At 48.1% G+C, this 20,807-nt stretch overlaps 3 protein-coding genes across 3 annotated transcripts; 2 read left to right on the plus strand and 1 right to left on the minus strand.

Moving 5' to 3' along the window:
* The first annotated feature begins 96 nt into the window (after window positions 1-96).
* On the plus strand, window positions 97-2,333 carry LOC127292651 (probable calcium-binding protein CML41). The gene has a single exon (XM_051322096.2). It carries the CDS (start codon window positions 1,436-1,438, stop codon window positions 1,988-1,990), a length of 555 nt encoding a protein of 184 aa, XP_051178056.1. The 5' UTR covers window positions 97-1,435; the 3' UTR covers window positions 1,991-2,333.
* A 233-nt stretch (window positions 2,334-2,566) lies between these two features.
* Window positions 2,567-6,809, minus strand: LOC127292650 (BTB/POZ domain-containing protein At3g50780). The gene is made up of 3 exons (XM_051322095.1): window positions 6,167-6,809; window positions 4,899-5,580; window positions 2,567-3,966 (listed from the first exon to the last, which is right to left on the minus strand). The coding sequence occupies exons 2-3, from the start codon at window positions 5,523-5,525 to the stop codon at window positions 3,022-3,024; spliced, it is 1,572 nt and encodes a 523-aa protein (XP_051178055.1). The 5' UTR covers window positions 5,526-5,580; window positions 6,167-6,809; the 3' UTR covers window positions 2,567-3,021.
* A 1,835-nt stretch (window positions 6,810-8,644) lies between these two features.
* Window positions 8,645-9,757, plus strand: LOC139838966 (serine/threonine-protein phosphatase 7 long form homolog). Its single transcript, XM_071828982.1, has 2 exons — window positions 8,645-9,456; window positions 9,536-9,757. Exons 1-2 carry the CDS (start codon window positions 9,388-9,390, stop codon window positions 9,755-9,757), a joined length of 291 nt encoding a protein of 96 aa, XP_071685083.1. The 5' UTR covers window positions 8,645-9,387.
* The last annotated feature ends 11,050 nt before the right edge of the window (window positions 9,758-20,807 follow it).

Genomic DNA, 20,807 nt, shown 5'->3' on the forward strand with positions numbered 1-20,807 from the left:
ACTTCCGTGGTCGGTGCGTTCAACTTCTCTTTTGTATGTCAAGTTGGTACCTGACATTTTTTCATTCTGGTCAAACTAACGGTGCACATAAACTAACAAGAAGATTCTTCCACTAGTAGCTTCGATGCTCGAACCCAATGATGAGTTTCAGGTATCTGTAACCGGTAACCAGCAGCATCTACTGCCATGTGGTGATGCCACACAAACATGTGCGGTGCACAATTCGTAACTCCTAGGAGTTGATGTCTTCCATGAGAGGCACATGGAAGTTCGGCAGTTGCATTGTTTGGCTCCTTCTTGAATCATCAGATTAGAACTTCAGATTTTCTTGCTCCCTGAACTGTATTAAGGAGATCTCTCTTGAAATCTGAGTATCCATCTACTACTTTTTCTTTCAAACATGACATTGCAAGAAATGGGAAATCCAGATCAAAACACAGCGATGGGTACAACTTTGGATTGAATTCTCTAGCTTCACTGAGCTTCTGCTCTCTGTGGACATTTAATGACATGTCACATAACCCAAAAGTTCTGAATGTTCAGAATCCTAAGCCCTGCCGACAGTTAAATTTCGCTAGTACTACTATCTCACTTGTTAGTCATCAGGTCAAGGGCCTCACTGAGCTCAGAATTTGAATAACGGCAAGTGGAGTCCTACACTAAAAAGATATAGGGAGTGGGCTCGATCCGAGATATCGTTGTTGGTTGGACGGCGGCGCTGGGATCATGAGCCATGTGATCACGTTGTTCGACGGGGAGCAACTGACAGTATCTGCACTTCTGCTCCGGTGCTCCTCCCCTGGAAAAATTCTAGGCGCGTCAAACACTATAACGGTGGAGATCTTCCCATACTTGTTTGTAAGCGGGGGCACGATCACATTTTTAGCGTAGGTTCACCATCCATACAACCCTGTACAGGCCCGTATGGTCCGTATTGTGTTGTACCTCGTTTTTGTATGTATCTACGGTCACGTACGTGTGCCGAAATAGAAAGATTCTATAAAGATCTTACTCACGTGACCTCTTTTTTTTTCTTACGCGACGTACACATACCGTAGCAATACAGACGGGTATACATATGCTGGATATGGATTTCGGCGAGCCCAACACAGAAAAAAAAAAACCCAACTATAACCTTTAACTTTGTTAGGGGGGAGCACCGGAGCAACCCTCCAGTATCTGAGGCAAGCGAGGTTAGTTGCTAACTAACTTCTGATCACGACCGGTCAAACGCCACACACAAAGATGCATCGCAGCTTCTGCAAATCTGCTTCGATTTTGGCATCCCATGCTCCGAGCTGAGGACCTATAAAAGGGTGCACACAGCATAGCTATTCCTCCACAACTACGTTGGCATTGCACAAGTAGTAGAGCAACAGAGGCCTTCAGTTCTTGACTTATTGTAGTGTTTGTGACGCCAAAGAGCCAAAGATCAATGGCGAACGTGAGCATCTCGAAGCCGGCTAAGGGCCTGACGCGCAAGAGGAGTTTCAAGCTCGGCCTGCCGCTGCTCTGCGGCCAGTCCGACGTGGCGAGCCCCGTCGCCCGGTCATCGTCGTCGTCTTCCAGCAGGAGATCGTCCGGCACCGGTAGCAGCGGCAGGAAGTCCGAGCTGCGCAGGATCTTCCAGCACTTCGACAGGGACAACGACGGGAAGATCTCGGGGGCCGAACTGAGCGCCTTCTTCGCGTCCATGGGCGACGACCTGCAGGTGCCGCCGTCGTCCGGCGGGTACCTGCTGGACTTCGCCGGTTTCGTGGCGCTGATGGAGAGAGGGGAGGGCAGCCAGGAGGAGGACCTGAAGAGGGCGTTCGAGGTGTTCAACGCCGTCGAGCCCGCCGGGAGGATCACGGCCAGGGGGCTGCGCAGGGTGCTCGCCCAGCTCGGCGACGAGCGCTCCGTTGCCGACTGCGAGGCCATGATACGGGCATACGACGTCGACGGCGACGGCGGCCTCGACTTCCACGAGTTCCAGAGGATGATGAGCTAGTTAACTAGCTCAGGCTGGCCACAGTGCCAGTAGTGGTTGTTCATAACTCTGCATCCAGATGAGACCATGCAGATTGCTGTCTCATTTTGTGTTGTTTGCTAGTGACACCGGTGTATCACTACATTACACTTGATTTTTTTTCTCTTCTTCTTCAGTATGTTGCCATGTTGGCTTTACAGAATTGACAAGTTTTTCCGAGATTTTTCCTCTTCTTCAGTGTTTTCCAGAGCTTCGTCTCTGCAAGATGACTGAAGACGTAGTGGAATGGACAAGTTTCATGTGAAACATCTCAGTGTCATGTACCGTTAGAATTTGAAATGGAAAGAAAAATCTGGTTTTATGATCTGCAAGGTTGACTTAATAACACTGACATAGCAGGAAGCTGCAACGTAGTTCCACCTTTGCAGAATCCCAGGCACACATACTATTGAAGCAAGAATTAAATACTCTCAACCCCAAATTTCAGACAACACGTCTCAGAAAGAAATATCTACAATTGCATCACGAGCATTCAGTTTCTGATCATTTGGGAAGCTGAATTACTGAATTAGCAGGAAGCTGCAAGGTAGCTCACCATTTGCAAAAATCCCGGACGTACATTATTACTACTGAAGCAAGATTCAATCTCTCCCAAATTTCAGACAATACATTCTAGCAAAATATTTACAACTGCATCAACGAGGACTCAGTTTCTACACATCACCGGTAATATAGTGGTACTACAATTGCACAATGGTGTGATAAACACGGTGCAACAAACTGATGCCTTAGATAAGTAGCACATCAGACAAGATATTCTGTACCTAGAATTCTGAGAGCTTCACAAATCTATGAAGCTGAAGCATCACGAGCACAACGCACAAATTATATATTTCAACCCTCACACAAGTGAAAAGCACTACTCTGCACCCTCCCTCCCCCTATTGTTTCCACTTCCTGGGGAACAAACTTAGCATACAGGATAGTTTATCAGCGCGCTATTCCACGCGTGAAGACGCCGCGTCAGTTTTCTTGTGTGACCACCAGAGATCTCAGCTCTGACCTGACTGCAACTGGTTCCCTTGCTGTTCGACATAAGGCCGTACAAATGTCCTCCTCCACCAAACCTCAAATGCCTTCTGCAGATTGGGGCAGCTGTTCCCAACCTTCAAGAAGCTCCCGAGCCACGAGAGCAGTATCGTCTGCTGATCCTCCAGTGGAAGTGTCAAAATAGTTGATCCGATCCCTTCCTCGACAAGTGTCCGGTCGAATGACCTGCAACCATGCTGCAGCCAGTTGTAGTCATCCATGAGAGGCTGCAACCAGACATCCAAGAGGAGTTGCCTTGTGTCCTTAGATGGGAGCATCTCACCTTTCCCAACTGCCACAAAGAGCCTTGCTGTGATGCAGCTGACAAGGTGGCGCGACTTGGTTGGTAACTTGGAGTGAAGTCCAGCTAGCTCACGCTGGTTAGACCACATCACTGCAAATTCTTCTGCAGCATTCCTGCCAGCTAAAATCTCAGTTAACCATAGGAGATTATCCGCCTCAAGAGTAATCTGTCGAAATACTGCTTCTTTAAGGTCCAAAGATTGCTCAGAAAAATCACTGTCAGATGCTTGTTTAAACAAGGTTAGCAAGGACTCCAGGCTATTCTGGCAATATCTGTAGAGAGTGTCAACACATAAGTCAGCAGAGCTACTGGTACAGCTGCTATTCTCCTTGAGCAGCTTGAGCACCAAGGACTTCATCTCCCGCCTCCCTCTATCATCACTGCTTTTCAACACTAGTTCTATGATACGCACAAATGTGTCATTCGGTGGGCTTGTTAGGTCAGAGCATACCCTCTTCAGTACTGGTGTCACACCATAATCTTCAGTCTGAAGATGCCGAACTGATGAGACCACATTCTCCTCCTCTTCCCCAGCCCAGGGGACCGCTTCCAAGTAATTCAAGCATGACAGGACACATGCTCGGAAGCCTAATAATTCTGCAACCTGTGCAGTATTAAAAAACCATCAATTACACAGCAAACAACAAAACATAAGTAGACCAACAGGTGCACTTCTTCTAAAGTGTCCAAGTTTTTCGTCCATCCTAACTGAAGCACCATGTTGCTAAGGAATGGCAAAGGTCCATGGAAGTCATGGGCCTGATTGGTATGATTGTCTCAATCCACACTAACTGGTGCATGTAAGATGCATTATCAGTTATGGGCTATGCCGTCTTCGATGACTTATTATTCATTAAGAGACACATTGTAGTATTAAATGTAAGACGATATCCCTCTGATGTAACAGCATGAAACAGACATGGATATAGTTCATTATTAGCTGAAAATAAATCTACATGAAAATAAAGCTGCGTGCATTGATTGATGCTTGGGGAGATCATCTCCTCCCTGTGTAAACAATTTCTTAACTGTAAACAGAAGAATTTCCAGTTTGTTCATTGTTACTAGTTGTGGTTCATGATTATGGTGCTGTAAGGCAAATATGTTCCTTAGGCAGACATATCAAGTTAAATTTAAATTTGATTTGTGTAGATTGTACTACAAAAGACACATGGAAGACTTGCTAGTATGTTACTACTGGAGGTTCATAATTATGCTGCTTAAAGGCTAACATTTTCCTTACGTAGATATACCAAACTAAATTTAACTTTGGTATAAGTATATTGTACTACACAAGGCAAGCCTCTAGGTCTTAAAGCATCCGCAGGAAAGGAAAAAAGGTACTCATACTAAGGCAAATATTGCACTAAGTTAAATCACAGGTATGATTGATTTCTAACAAACAGCAAGGGAAAACTAGCTTTTGTTTTACCTTTTCTATATACCTACAAGCTTAGTGAGCTCGGAAAGCCTAATGGACTTATTATACAAAAAAAAAGATGAAAGAAAGACATCCAGAATTGAAGTTGAGCAAACCTTCAAGATTCTAAGAACGCGTGGAACACTTTGTTTGATCAACCTCTGCTTGACATCATTGCAGTACATCAATCCAACGGTCTCAACATAAATCTCCACATCCTCACAATCGGGCACCTCTATATTAGACACCGGAGACTGCCGTGAGAGCTTATCAGCAAAGAGGGTGCTATTTTCAGCAAGGATGTTCTTGTGAACACTCATCTTGACAGCAACCCCATCCTTGCCATACAACACGACCCTCAAGTCACTCATCTCAATCTGACCAAACCCAACAGATATCTTATGCTGCTTCTGCGGCCTCTCGCTCACAACCTTCGGTGGATTGGGGGTGGCATTCTCCGCCGGCAAGCACCTTTGCTCTTCTGAGTTGGCCCTGGACCTTGTTGGAGTTGAATGTGTTCTCTTCTCCGACGAGATGGTCGGCGCCCTCTGGACCGAGGAGGCCTTTGATGCAGGAGGGGATGCACCAGCTTTAGGCCTTGGCTGCTGGTTCTGGTTCTTCGCCGTCTTCTGCAGCACGGTCTGCGACGGGCAGCACCAGAACCCTTCCGGGGTTACAGCGATCGGGACATTTCTGAATTTCGTCGCTCGGGGATCGAGGCCTCCAACCTTGAATTCTGCCATTTTACCGGAGGAAGCTTGTGAGCAATGGCTTCAAAGCCAGTAGCAGCTCATATACCTGAGAAACAGCAACACACAAAGTTGTACTGATGCATGAACTGAAGTTACAGCTGATATTATGAATAATTTGCTTTCAAGTGAGGAAGAAAAGATGACAGTTCACGGTATTTTCTCCTTGAGCATTGAGCAGACGCATCCTAGAATATTCATGATTTTACCCTAGCTACTTTGTATTATCCATTCCAGAAGTGGTACAAACTTCAGACCCACTCTGAAGCTCAGTCACTTGCTAGAACATTCGTAGCTAGTTGGTAGTATTTTCATTCCGAAAGTAGTACAAACTTCAGAGACCCACTCCGAAGCTTAGACATTCCAGGCACAGTCAAATATCAGCAACATTCGTAGCCAAACCTAGTTTGGAACCTAGCAAAGCCAAATCAACATTTCTAGAGCCTGGAACATGGGGTGCCCAATGTTCAGCGAGCTTGAATGGCCAGAATAAATCACCCCCCACAAAAATGTCACCAAAAACACAAACTAGACGCTACCAAATCCACCAAAAACTTTCGTGGTTAGCAACTCCATGCGACCAATTTCAGGTTAACACGCACCAGGGAGACAATAATCGAGAGGCTAAGGCGTACCTCTCCTGCTGCTCTTCACTCCCGGTGCCAGAATCCTCCGTTCCGGGGAGGCGCAGACAAATGCGACCAATCTTCCGCCAAATTCACCAGATCAGCGACGCCGTAGGCACCACCTCGCCGCCGAGCAAACCCAGAGCAGAATCGCCTCAAAACCTCAGGGAATGAGAGGTCCCGAGCAAATTAACCAGGAGAGGAACACGCGTACCCTACCCACCCACCACAGCTCAAACCGCAGCCGGCAGCACTAAAGAAGACGAGCATCTAGCTAGGCAGCAGGCATGAGCATGAGCGGAACCTCGCATCATTTCTTTCCCCCCGAAAGTCAGACGGAGACGGAGGGAGCGCAAAGCGGCAGGGGAAAAGCAGGGAGTGGAGGAGGGGGAAGGGAAAGCAGCAGCTTCTTTCGGCTTTACCGGACGAGCGGTGTCCTCCCTTTAACCGCCTCTCCCTACGATACGATGCCAGCCATCATGGCGGATTGGGCACCCGTCCGTCTCTACTCTCTCTGAATCTCTCTCAGCTTTTCCTTGTTTGTTCTTCTCCCCTTGTTCCCTTGCTTCCACTCCTTCCTCTTTACCCCAACCCCGCTCCAGTGCGAGCGCGTTCTCTCCTCTGTTCTCTCTTCGCGGCACTGTGTGGCTGCTGGCTAGTGCTTTGCTCTCCTGATATTTTCTCTTCTTTTCAACACAGTGCCCTGACTTGGCATGAGATTCCACCCTCTTTCACCCCTCTGTCCAGTCCCCGTCGGTTCCTGCGCCGCGAGGAGCCCCCATCGTCAGAGGAACAGTCTGAGTCTGGTCACGTCTGCTCCGGCGTCTCGTCCGATTTACTCCTCCGTTTGACGTTTAGTCGACCTACTGTTCTTGGATACTGTAGTCTGTACTGCTGTTCGTTTGTTTTGTTTTGCTTTCACCGCTGCTAGCCTCGACGCCTCTGGGACGGTAATCTATCTTTGGCATTTGGGTCCGCTCACATGCACGTTTGGGTCCGCTCCTACTGCCACATTTTAAATTTTTGAGAAACAAGATCTTGCAGCTAGCGTAGCATCTTCGGTTTCACCGAACCTTATTAGCAGTACATCTGTCAGACACTCGGGTTTTTTTTTACTGTAAACATGCGTGTGTCCTGGATGGATTAGGTACTCATCAAAGATTCTTGCTGTGAAACTCTCAAGCATGTCGGCATGTTGCTTCACAAGAGGGTCTCCTAATCATGGGCTCTCCAGATACCGTCACTCTCTAAGGGTAGCTCGACCGGAAACCCTAGCTATGAGAGCAAGTACAATAAGATTTTGTCAGCTGAATATAAAGAATAAAATAATATATTTATGTTTAGTTGGAGGAGAGAGAAGAGGAGAGAGAATGTAAGTGGACTCTTGTGCAAGAGGCGATTTACACAAAAATAACCCTTTGTTGCAACTATAGCACAGGCTGATCCTCCGGGCAAACTATTTCACCCATCTAACCCTTTTGTGTGGCGCCCCTCCCATGGGCGCCACACATGCCAGTGTGGCGCCCGTCCTGCCGGCGCCACACACCCAGCCGACGTGTCGCCCTTGACGCTGAGCTGGTGCGCCGATCCGACGTGGCAGGATGTGTGGCGCCGCTCCCATCGGCGCCACACTACCTGTGGCGCCGCTCGAAAGGGTGCCACACATCCACTTAAGTGTGGCGCCCGCGCCCGCCCCAGCCCGACCACACCTCTTCTTCTCTGTTCTTTTCTTCTCTACGCCCAAGAAACCACCGCCGACCGCCTCCCCTTCGTCCCCCCACCAAATCCACCAAGGATTCGTCAGATCTGGCCGGCCAACTCCTTCCTCATCTATTCCTCAAGGTATTCCCCTTCGATTCCCTCCGATTCATCCACTAGTGTTGGTGGATTTGGTAGATTTGGATATGAACCCTAGACATGGAAATTTATGTTGGTGGATTTGGATATGAACCATAGATATGGAAATTAATGTTGGTGGAATCTACATTGTAGTCTATGTGTTTGAACCAAAGATTTGTTTGAACCCTAGATATGAAATTTTACATGTATGTGTTCAAACCCTATGTATGTATGTGTTGAAATGTCTAATATTTGCCTAGCAACCCCCTAGTATTTGTGATGCAATAACTCATATTTGTTAGGAATGGCTCATAATATGGTGTTCTATCCCTAGATATGAATGTATATGTATGTATATGATGTATGTGTGATGGTTTATTTGGATATATTATCATGTATGTGTTGCTCATATTTGTTAGGATTGGCTCATAATATGGTGTATTTGTGTAAACATGTAGGATGGTGTGGCTCCTAGATCAAGAGTATGACAGGGAACACCGGGCTTTTCATATGACGGAGAGGACAACGGATCTTCACCCTTTGAAGATTCGTTACCATGGCACAGTGGATATACCGTATGAAGAGAGGTATACGGAGCACATCGAGCCTACCGGACTTCTCCCGTTCATATGCTTGTAAGCTGTGGGGGGCCGAACATGAACGCCGCGGCACTCACCGCCCTTGTCGACCGGTGGAGGCCGGAGACGAACACCTTCCACTTGAGAGCCGGCGAGATGACCCCTACTCTCCAGGATGTTTCCATGATACTTGGACTTCCTATTCAGGGTGAGCCACTGTGTATGAACACATCTTCTGATGAGTGGCGCCAGCAGATGCAGGCGCTTATTGGCATGGCTCCTCCGGCGCCAGCAAATCCAAAGGAGAGAGCTCCCGCCGGCGCGTCTTTCTCTTGGATCAGGCTTAACTTTGGACAATGCCCGGACGGGGTCAACGAGGACACTATCAGGACGTACACCCGCGTGTACTTATGGTACATGATTTCGAGGACTCTCTTTCCTGACAGTGGGGGGAAGCTGGCCCATTGGTGTTGGCTGAAGGCGCTTACGGTGTTGGAGCACCGGTGGAGTTGGGGAACATCGGCACTTGCCTACCTCTACCGGCAGGTGATGATTTGTTATATGTACTATTTTCCTATAGTAGTGTGCTAGACAAAGTACTAACCAAATGTCTTATGTACGCAGTTGGACGAAGCTTGTCGCAGGACTGGGAGCGGCGGTATTGGTGGATGCTTTCTCCTACTTTCCGTATGGAGCTGGGACCGCCTATCAGTTGGGCGGCCTAGGACACTCACCGAGAGGCCATGGCCTCATCACCATGAGAACCTTGATCGGGAGCCGACTTGGGCATATCTTTGGGACAATGTCTCGGAGATGACGAGCGATCCAAAGATCATGTACAGGCACTACACTGAGGAGTTGGACACTCTTACCGCTGAGCAGGTAACCGATCACTCTTTTGCAATCCGAATTCATAAATTCTACTAGCATGTTGTAAATTCTGAAATTTTGTATGTTGCAGGTGGATTGGGAGCCATATGGTACCTACTACCGTATTGGCGCGGGGATGCCTGACCTCAACCACAAGTGCACGGAGGAGGCGCGGTTCTGGCGTATGGGCTGCCCACTCATATGCATGTGGCTTGTTGAATACCACCAGCCGCACAGAGTGATGAGACAGTTTGGGCTGTATCAGGAGTGCCCACCTCAGTGGCAAGACACGGACAAGGCGCTTCATAGGTAAACTTCTGGAATCATGCGATGCAAGATTCTTGATAGAAGAGGTAGAATCTAACTTCTTGATTCTTGCAGGCTTGATAGGCAGCGGCAGAGGAAGATCACAAATTGGCTTGTCCATCATAGCGGCCACGTCGCAGCGTTCCAACACTGTTTGGAAGCGACACGGACTGCTGGCCCTGTGGAGATTGTGCCTCACGACTTGGCCGCTTTCAACAACTACCTCCAGTGGTTCTATGAAAACACGCGTATCGAGTTAGTGAAGCACGCGTATGCTGAGGACATCTTGGACGACCCATCGAGTTCGATGAGTTTGCGCAAAGCCAGCACGACATCTTTGCTCGCAGAGGGAGATCGACTTCTATTGCTTCCGAGCTAAACTTCGTGGTAATGGATTCTCTCATTAACTAGTACATCATCTAGATTGTCATGTGCTCGCTTAAATTGTGTATACTATGTTTGTCACACCGGTCGGAGATCCAAAAAACAGCTGACGAGTGCGAGGTTATGTGGGACCAGAGCGGGAGAGATGAAAAGCCTGTCGGACCATTGCGGAATTTCATTAAGGTATGATCACTAACTTTGAATGTACGCTATTATGTTCTGGTGGCTTTGTAACCATGAGTTCCATGACGCAGAACACTGCACGAAAGATGCGGCGGTTAGCCAACTTGCTAGGTTGCCGCGAAGGCGAAATTCCTACATCCTCTTCTGAAGATTGTCAAACATGTTCTTACTAATTTCAACTTTTGTAATCTCATGTGTTCATGTTTGTGAAGATTCCTAACGACAGCGAAATTTTGAGTCAAAGCATTACTCGCGGCAAGAAGCAAGCCCCACGGTCAGCTTACCAGTTGAAGCCAAGGGGCAAGGCTCCAAACCGGTACACTCCGGAAGATTATGTCAACCGAGGAAAGAAGGTTGTCATTGAGGAGGATGAGGGGCCGCCGCGGAGATCATCTTTGTCGAGGATGAGGAACGACGAGCCGTTATCTTCAGAGGAGGAGGAGCAGGAGGAGCAGCAGCAACAAGAGCCACGGCAGCGGACAAAAAAGATGGCCGTCCGGAAGCAACCCGTGAGGACGGCACGTCGAGGACGATAGTAGGATGTGCTACGTGTTGTTGTGAACTCTATCTTCATAAGTATCGAGTTGTGAACCCTATGTCATTTCGAACCATGTCTGTAATGCTACTTGTTGTTTGAATCTACGTGCTACGATGTGAGCTATGAAGTGTTATATGTGTATGTTCTGAAATTGCTACTTGTTGTGTCCAATGTTGTACTCAAAACTGTTGGAGTATGGTAGGATTTTTCATGGTTTTAACACAAGTCAATGTGTGACGCCCTTACCACTGGCGCCACACTGCACTGTGTGGCGCCCGTGGCATCGGCGCCACACATGCCAACATATATCAATTTTCGGGTCGAAAACATCCAGGGGCTCCGGACGATTAGTCCTTAGCCGTTTTGGCGAGCCTCTTTGTGTGGCGCCCGTGGCATCGGTGCCACACTGTGAGGTGTGGCGCCCGTGGCATCGGCGCCACACAAACAGGGTCGCAAAACGGCTAAGTCCCAGACGATTTTTCTTACAGTATGTTTTGGCCAATTACAAATGCATGTGTGGCGCCGATGGGAGCGGCGCCACACATCCTGCCACGTCGGATCGGCGCACCAGCTCAGCGTCGAGGGCGCCACGTCGGCTGGGTGTGTGGCGCCGGCAGGACGGGCGCCACACTGGCATATGTGGCGCCCATGAGAGGGGCGCCACACAAAAGGGTTAGATGGGTGAAATAGTTTGCTCGGAGGGTCAGTCTGTGCTATAGTTGCAACAAAGGGTTATTTCTGTGTAAATCGCCTGTGCAAGAGCTAGCTCTAGCACGTACTTCTAGGCAAGGTGTGTGAATGAAAGGTGGTCCATCCATTTTAAAAGTGGTACATTCTTATAGCTAAGAGCATCTCCAGTCCCGTTCTGAAAAAGCGTCCGGCACAAATGATTTGGGGCACGTTTGGGACCGCGCCGGACAAAAAGAGACAAAAAAATCTGTACAAAAAAGAGGCCATTCCCAGCCGCGTCCCTCAAACAGCGTCCGGATGCATGCATTTTCATAGAGGGGACCACCCCATGTGGGAAAAGTAGGTGAGAGAAAGTGTAGGAAAAGAGAATGACATGTGGGGACTAGGGGCTGCATGCATGCATGTGGACGCTGATTTTGTGTCCGGCGTCCCCGGTAGAGACTCTATGCATAGAGTCTCTACCGGGGACACCGGACACAAAATGAGGCGCTAATTAGCTTTGGGGGACGCGACTGGACAGTATTTTCCCCATTCCTTGTCCGCGGTCTCCCAAACCTCATTTGAGGGACGCGACTGGAGATGCTCTAACTACTACCTCCATCCCAAGGAATAAGGCACACGCGTATTCTAAGACAAACTTTGACCATAAAAATTGAGCAACAAAATCTTGATTATATTATATGTAATTAGTATCGCTGGATTCGTATTGAAAAGCACTTTCTAATGATGCTAATTTCATACAAACAATCTTCATATATTTGAATCAATTTTTCGTCAAACAAAAAGCACGTAAACGAGGGCGCCTTATTCCCTGAATTGGTGGAAGTATTATACTTGTTGGCTACATATTGACTATAGATAACATGGCAACTTGCTTATAGCCAACAATCGGCTATACTATTGGAGTTGCTCTCACCACCTCAAGACCCTCCTCACCCGTCTACTCCTTTGACGTTGGAGCATGCCGGCAATCAAAGCCCTTCGGTTGGTGGGGGCGGGATTGTCTCCTCATGTGACGGCTTCTCCCATGCAGGGAGTCCTTTTGTCGCTTTGGCACATCGCCTCGAACAGCGCGGTCATGGAGTGAAGGTTGGGAGCCGCGTCGGCACCCCGAGAGATGGTGGTGCTCCTCCCATGAAGGATGGCATCAAGGATATCGTACCAGGATGCGACGCTAGGAGAGGGGAGCATCAGCGTGATTCTGCGGCGGTAGCGCGTACGTGTAGCCCTGCATCGACAACGTAGTGTTGGCTCGCCCCTGTCGTGCTTGAAGTCGTAAGTCCATCTAGCACAGGCTTCGGGCAGCGAGGGTTGCCTTCTTTGTTGTCGAGCCCACTCATAATGGCGGGGGCTACTGGCTTCGACCTAATGTTGGTGGTTTTGTCCTAGTGAGTCTTCTTGTGCCAAGTCGCATTTATGCTTGATGTCGGGCTCCTCAATCAAGTCGCCGACAAGATCCGGTCTTTCCTGCAGAGATTTTACCTAATGGGCGCGTGGGGTTGATGGATATCTAAATCGGAAAAGTCCTATCGTGTGCCCCTATATTTTCAGCCAATGCAGCTTCATGTTGTTTTTCGATAAAGGGAATATATTAATATCAAAAGATACCAATTACACCCAGCCACTGCAACAACGCCCCACCCTAATGGCAGTGCGGATGCACACAGCCAAAAAATAGAAAAGAAAACTAAAAATAAAAGTCCCGCTAGAACCTTCTAGACCTAGCAACAGCAATACAACCACCACCGTGACAACACCTGAAGTACAGACTCTCTAAAAACGACGCCTCCAAGAAGGAAATAGTGCACCAGCGCCGTCGTCGCCCGACCAAAGGTCTTAGGATTTCTCCCTGAAGATAGTCCCCACTCTCAAAACAATGCCTCCAACAAGAACATTGCCAGGCACAACCAGTTAAGGCCAGACCTTGGGTTTTCACTCTGAGAGGTAAGACTCCGGACTTCCCCTGTGCTGCCGCCCCCACATGCATACCACTGCTGCAAGCCCGGAACGCCAAGCAGATCCCTCAGCATCATGTTGACTCGAACCTCCTTTAGTCAGTCCACCAATCCGGCCTTCATGATATTCCTTCTTCTGAGTTCACCATGGACCAAAAAGTCACCAGATGTCAACACAGAATATAGCTTCGTGGCGCTCCCTCCGGAACCAAACGGTCGGAATAAAAACATGGGTGTGCGCGACCGGATACCACCCGATCCAGCAAACTGCAGGCAAAATATGCACTGTTCCATTCGCCAGCGGAGCTTTCCGGAACTCAACTCTCCAGCCAGATCAAAGCAAACTGACCTCCGGTAGATCTTCATCTTCGCTTGCGAGAAACCCGAGGACCGCCACCAAAAACAAAGCAAGAACAGCAGCCCCCACGCCGCCAGTCCCTCCTGCCGGATCACCAGGGAAGAAGACGGCGGCGCGGATCATGCGTACCACCGCTGAACCTTCACCGGGGGCGGAGGCCGCCACCGCTCCACCGAATCCTCCATGCCTACCGACGGAGAGCATCAGGCCCCAACCAAGTAGTCGTGCCGCCCGGCTTCCTCCACCGGCGCTTCATCACCTCCCATGGAACGCCACCGTGGAAACCCTCTCCTCCCCCTCGTCGTTCGACGGAAGGGGCGCCGCCACCGCCGCCGTGGCCGAGGCCGGGGCCGGGGCCGAGGCAGGCAGCAGCGGCGGCTGAGGTGCGGCGATCCGGGGGCGGCTGCTCGGAGCGGGGCGGGTAGATCCTCCGCCGCCGCCCGGGAGGGGGCGGGAAAGGAGGAGGCGGCGGCTAGGTTAGGGAGAGGAGGGGGCAGCTAGGTTAGGGAGATCGCAACTTCATGTTGTTGCTGCACGAAGCTTCGATTTCTTGCCGGTACCGTGGAGCATGTCTAAGTATAGATATTTATGGTATTGGCAGAGGTGGAAAAAATCGCAATGGCTGCGATTGAATGTTTTAAAGTTTAATAAAGTGGTGTATTGGATGCGATGAAAACTATATGTTGCACAGGTTGTACAATTATGGCTGCGTTGATCATGTCCATTCCGAACATGTTCATGTGTGTTGCTTGTTTGAAGACTTGCACAGCTACGTTGGAAGCAGGGGTTGTGGCACACATGATGACTACATTTTTGGTGGTACACCTTGAGTACCGATTCGCGATTTCATGGCTGAAAACCCAAGGTGTGACATCTATTGGCAGTGGCCTTGCTGAATGCGTTGTTTTGGGAACTCGGTCTTTTAACATGGTGAAATATATAATTTTTGATCGGGTGATGACAATGTATTTTTGGAGAATCTCTTTTGTAGCCTGGATGTTGTCTTCGGTTGTGGTTAGAGTGTTGTTGTTGCGTGTGTTTAATCATCGTGACAAGTCTTTTTTGCTTGTTTCTTTCTTTATTTTATTGTTTTGGTTGTGTGCATCCTTATGTCTTCGTGTGTCCTATTTATACAGAAGCTAGATATAATTGATAACTTTATAATATTTATATATACCTTTAAAAAAAATTGTTCGCCAGAACACTGAACACACCAGCAGGACACGTTCTCTCTCAAGCTATGATGAGGACATCCCTACTACACCACTACATCCGTCATTGATAAATGAAGATGAACCTGCTGTGGAGCTCAAGTCCAATGAAGTTCGGATTGGACCAATTACAAGGGCTCGTGCGAAGCTACTTAAACAACAGGTGAACTTGTTTCTAAACGATACTTTGATTGATGAGAACTTTATACTGCCTAAGTCCTATTACTTATGTATCATCAGGTATCAAGAAGAGACGAGCATCGCACGAGGAGGAGAGGAGCAGCTGGACATGAAGACGGACGTCAAGATGGACGTGAAGCTGGACATGGAGCTGGACATGAAGATATCTCATGGACGCGCGAGGGAGGAGCGGGAGGCATGCGCGAGAGGAGAAGAAGACGTCCAGGCCGGTCTAGCACCCGGTCCGACCGGCCGCCAGACAGGCCAACCCGGTCACTGACCCGGTCGACCGAGCGCCAACCGGACGAGATTTATCGTACCGGATGAAAACCGGAAAACCTCGCAACTATCCGGTTGCCGCTTGGTTGACCGGACCCCAGACCGGCCGACCCGGTTGCCACCCGGTTGACCGGACCCCAGACCGGTCGATCCGGTCCCTGGCCCGGTTGACCGGATTCCAGACCGGATTTGTCCGAGTCTGTCTCGACCAGATCTATTATGGGTCGGTTATTTTTGTATCTTTTCGACCAGAACTCGTCCCGGACGCCTATATAAGTGCCCAGGACGCCCCCCTAGTTGCTTTAGACCACGTTTAAGATAAACCCTAGTTCTTAGTTGTTTGCTCTAGCAAAACTATTGAATCCCTACACCATATTGCTTGATATTGTGTAGATCCTGAAAAAGTCTTGTGTGATCTGCTGTTCCATTGGGAATTAGATGGTTGCAACATACCGCTTCGTGGTAGGCGGCTACGTGCGCAAGTGTGTGGAGTTGCGAATATCTTGCAGGGTTGAGAGCTGTTGCATTGGCGACAGGGACCAATCGAGAGATCTCGTTGCGTCATACAAGTTATCTTCCACTTCATCATCGTGTATCTCCGCTGCCATCACCCCGTGATCATCATCACCACCGTTGCTTACTGAGAAGATCGGGCCATCCCTTATCATCTTGGTATCAGATTTCCAGTTTTCCTCGGTAAGCCATCCACAATCCACCCCATAGTTGAGTTGTGAGTGTTTTCCTATCCAGAAAAAGCCATAAAAAAATTAGGGTTAGGGTTTGCCATAGCCTTAGATTGCACTAATTTCAAGTTTTAGTTGCTTTTCGTAGTTGTTTTTGCGTCTCTTTTCTTTCCATCTAGTCTGTTAGGGTTGAGTTTACTCTATCATCTTGTGTTACTTTATCTTGTGGTGTCAGTTTTTGTTACTCCGAGTCCACATAGCGTACAGTGTGCTTGTTCCCAACCATAGACACAGCCTTTCGATATAAAGTGACTAGGAACTTCCCCAGAAGAGACTAAGGCTGTTCGTTAGGTTATCGGTGCTTTGCATACTTCTGTTGGCCGTGTTATCAAGGAGTTGTGTCAGAAAATCAAAAAAAAAATTGAAAAGAAGCAAAAAGAGCTACATAGCTGCGTGTGTGATATAAAAGAAAATTCCAAAAAGAAAAGTGAAGTGCTAGTTGAATCAAGTGAAGGCCTAAGTTTAGTTTACTGCACCAGTAGTTGAGCAATCTTGTGCCTGTTTCGTTGAGCTTTGCTAGCGTCTCTCGTGTGCTTTGCAACCTTTTCCACATATAGTTGCATTGCCCCTTTATATCGCCTTGTGTGAGTATCATTGGTTGTCTACGGTCAGCGCTATAGCTTGTTATTGGTGCAAAATAGGTAGCCTACCTACAGCCCCACATATACCCTGCTTTGTCGTGTGATTTGTTCTTATACCCTTGATATTCGCTTCGCTACATCCGTGCACTAGTTGTTACTACAAGTGGTAAGCAACACTAATTTACTTTGGAACGGTAAGATCTCCTTTTCTTATCAGTTTTGAGTGAGTTGTGAGAGTACCACCATATATTTTTGATTTAGTGCACTAATCTACTAACGATGTCTGCTAGTGATCATAGAATTGTTAACCAGGAAAACAAGAGTGCTGCAGATATCATCACATGGAGGGAGTATGAGGCTGTTTGTAATGAGATGCGACGTGAATTCCGCGCTCAGGACGATGTGCTTAATGGGAAGATTGATGAGATTTCCCAAAAGCTGGATGCTACTCATGTGACCGTCACTACAATGCAAGATCAAATGACGGATGTACAACGCAATCTTGCTGATTTGCGCTTAGCTGTTGAGAACTTGACCGCGCAACAACAACAAGATGATGACGATGATCCTGAGCTTCAAGATGACGCACACAATGCTCGTGATGCGCCCCGTGGTAATCGTCCTCGTGGTTGGGTTCCACTTGGCCGCAATGGTCGTGGACAAGATGAAGAAGATGGTTTGGGTAAGCCCAAATTTACTATACCCAAGTTTGAAGGAGGAGCTGATGTTGAAGAATACCTCACTTGGGAGCTCAAGATTGAGAAGTTGTGAAGCTTACATCCACATTATACTGACGATCGGAGGATCAAGCTTGCTTCTTCAGAATTTGATGGCTATGCTTTGCGTTGGTGGGATGCTTTTGTTCGTAACCATGCAGAGGATCGTGAGCAGCCTATACGCACATGGCGTGCCATGAAGGAGGCGATGACTTCTCGTTTTGTGCCTACAAATTACTTGCGGAATATATATGATAAGCTGACTCTTTTGAGACAAGGTGTGAAAATTGTGGATAAATACTACATGGAGATGGAGATGCTTATGCAGCGTGGCCGTGTCCGTGAGTCTCTTGAGATGACAATGCAGCGTTTCCTCAACGGTTTGAAGTATGACATCAAAGGCATTGTTCGTCACTACAGCTACACCAATATGAATCAATTGTTACATCATGCAAGAGAAGCTGAATCACAGTTGATTTAAGCAAAGACCAAAGGTCGAGCTACAGGAGCTGGGCGTTTCACACCCCGCGCGGCCCCATCTATGGCGCCGGCGCCTTCGACGCGCTCCGCCCCTCCGCCTAGTAAGTCGGTCTCCAATGTGTCTAACACAAAGAAGTCCGAATCTGCTGCAAGTACGAGTGGCTCTAATGTGTCTACTGCGCGTAACCGTGATATGGTTTGTCATACATGTGGTGGCAAGGGTCACTTCAAGAGAGATTGTCCTAACCGCAAAGTCATGGTTATCAATGAGGACAATGAGTATGAGCCTGGAGATGATGTTGATCCTAATGCTCCAGAAGATGATGACTATGACACTGATGGTGAAGATGCATATCCATCTGATGCTCGCACCATTGTTGTGTCGCAGCGTGCTCTTAATGTGTTGCCTAGTGCATCTACTCAGCGCTGCAATTTGTTCCAAACAAAGGCTTTAGTTGGTCCTGACAAGGCTTGCAAGGTCATTATTGATGGCGGGAGTTGCCGCAATTTAGCAAGCAAGGAGTTGTGTACCAAGCTGAAGTTGAAGTATTTACCGCACCCGCATCCATACTATATTCAGTGGTTGAGCGACAATGGTGAGATGAAGGTAAAACACATGGTGCGTGTTGAGTTTGCTATTGGACCGTATAAGGATTGCATTGATTTTGATGTCGTTCCTATGAGGGTGTATCACCTACTATTGGGTCGGCCTTGGCTCTATGACCGTTCTGTGCAACACAATGGCCGTGCCAATACATCACTTGGAGTTCAAGGGCAAGAAAATCAATTTACAGCCGATGACACCACAGCAAATTGTCAATGAGTCTCGTCAGATAGTTGAAGTCAACTTGGAGGATGCTTCTTTAGATAGGCGAGAGAATTGTAATGTTGTGAGTGATATAATGAAAAGTGAGAGAGTGAATTCCTTAGTCTCATTAGCCACCAAAGACGACATGAGAGAATTTAGTGAGGATCCTACAGCCATGCCTCTTGTGCTCTTGTACAGGGGTACAGTTTTGGTTTCTAACGACTTGACCCCTCTTCCTCTTGGTGTTTCTAATGTTTTGCAGGAATTTGGCGACGTGTTTCCGGATGAGGTACCCGCAGGACTTCCACCATTGCGAGGTATTGAGCATCAAATCGACTTGATTCCCGGAGCTTCGCTACCCAATCGGGCACCATATAGAACGAACCCCGAAGAGACGAAGGAGATACAGAAATAAGTACAAGCGTTACTCGACAAAGAATCGTCTGTGCGTTTGCTCTTATTGCAGGAATCACATGCTGGAGGTTTGATGGGTCACTTTGGGCGTGAGAAGACGCTACTCATGCTCGCTGATCATTTTTATTGGCCAAAGATGAGGCGGGATGTGGACAGGTATGTGAAGAGGTGCATTACTTGCAATAAGTCCAAGTCCAAGCTGAAGCCTCACGGTTTGTATACTACATTACCAGCACCTACTACACCTTGGGAAGATATTAGTATGGATTTTGTGTTGGGTTTGCCGCGTACTAAAAGAGGCCATGATTCTATATTTGTGGTAGTGGACAGATTTTCTAAAATGTCACACTTTATTGCCTGCCACAAAAGCGACAATGCGTCGCATATTGCTAACCTGTTTTTCAGGGAGATTGTTCGACTACATGGAGTCCCGAAGACTATTGTTTCTGATCGTGATGTGAAGTTCATGAGCTACTTCTGGAAGACACTTTGGGGAAAGCTTGGGACAAAGCTGCTGTTCAGTACTACTTGTCATCCCCAAACTGATGGTCAAACTGAGGTGGTGAATCGAACCTTGTCACAACTGTTGAGATCCATGATACGTCTCCGACGTATCAATAATTTCTTATGTTCCATGCCACATTATTGATGATATCTACATGTTTTATGCATACTTTATGTCATATTTATGCATTTTCCGGCACTAACCTATTAACAAGATGCCGAAGAGCCAGTTGCTGTTTTCTGCTGTTTTTGGTTTCAGAAATCCTAGTAAGGAAATATTCTCGGAATTGGACGAAATCAACGCCCAGGGACCTATTTTCACACGAAGCTTCCAGAAGACCGAAGATGATACGAAGTGGGGCCACGAGGTGGCCAAACACCAGGGCGGCGCGGCCTGGGCCTTGGCCGCGCCGGCCTGTCGTGTGGGCCCTCGTGTGGCCCCCTGACCTATCTCCTCCTCCTACTTAAAGCCTTCGTCGCGAAACCCCCAGGACCGAGAGCCACGATACGGAAAACCTTCCAGAGACGCCGCCGCCGTCAATCCCATCTCGGGGGATTCAGGAGATCGCCTCCGGCACCCTGTCGGAGAGGGGAATCATCTCCCGGAGGACTCTTCACCGCCATGGTCGCCTCCGGAGTGATGAGTGAGTAGTTCACCCCTGGACTATGGGTCCATAGCAGTAGCTAGATGGTCGTCTTCTCCTAATTATGCTTCATTGTCGGGTCTTGTGAGCTGCCTAACATGATCAAGATCATCAATCTGTAATGCTATATTTTGTGTTTGTTGGGATCCGATGGATAGAGAATACTATGCTATGTTGATTATCAATCTATTACCTATGTGTTGTTTATGATCTTGCATGCTCTCCGTTATTAGTAGAGGCTCTGGCCAAGTTTTTACTCTTAACTCCAAGAGGGAGTATTTATGCTCGATAGTGGGTTCATGCCTCCATTAAATATGGGACAAAGGATGAAAAGTTCTAAGGTTGTGGATGTGCTGTTGCCACTAGGGATAAAACATTGATGCTATGTC

This window comes from Lolium perenne, chromosome 4 (assembly GCF_019359855.2).
Source record: "Lolium perenne isolate Kyuss_39 chromosome 4, Kyuss_2.0, whole genome shotgun sequence".
In the NCBI taxonomy this organism is placed as follows: Eukaryota; Viridiplantae; Streptophyta; class Magnoliopsida; order Poales; family Poaceae; genus Lolium; species Lolium perenne.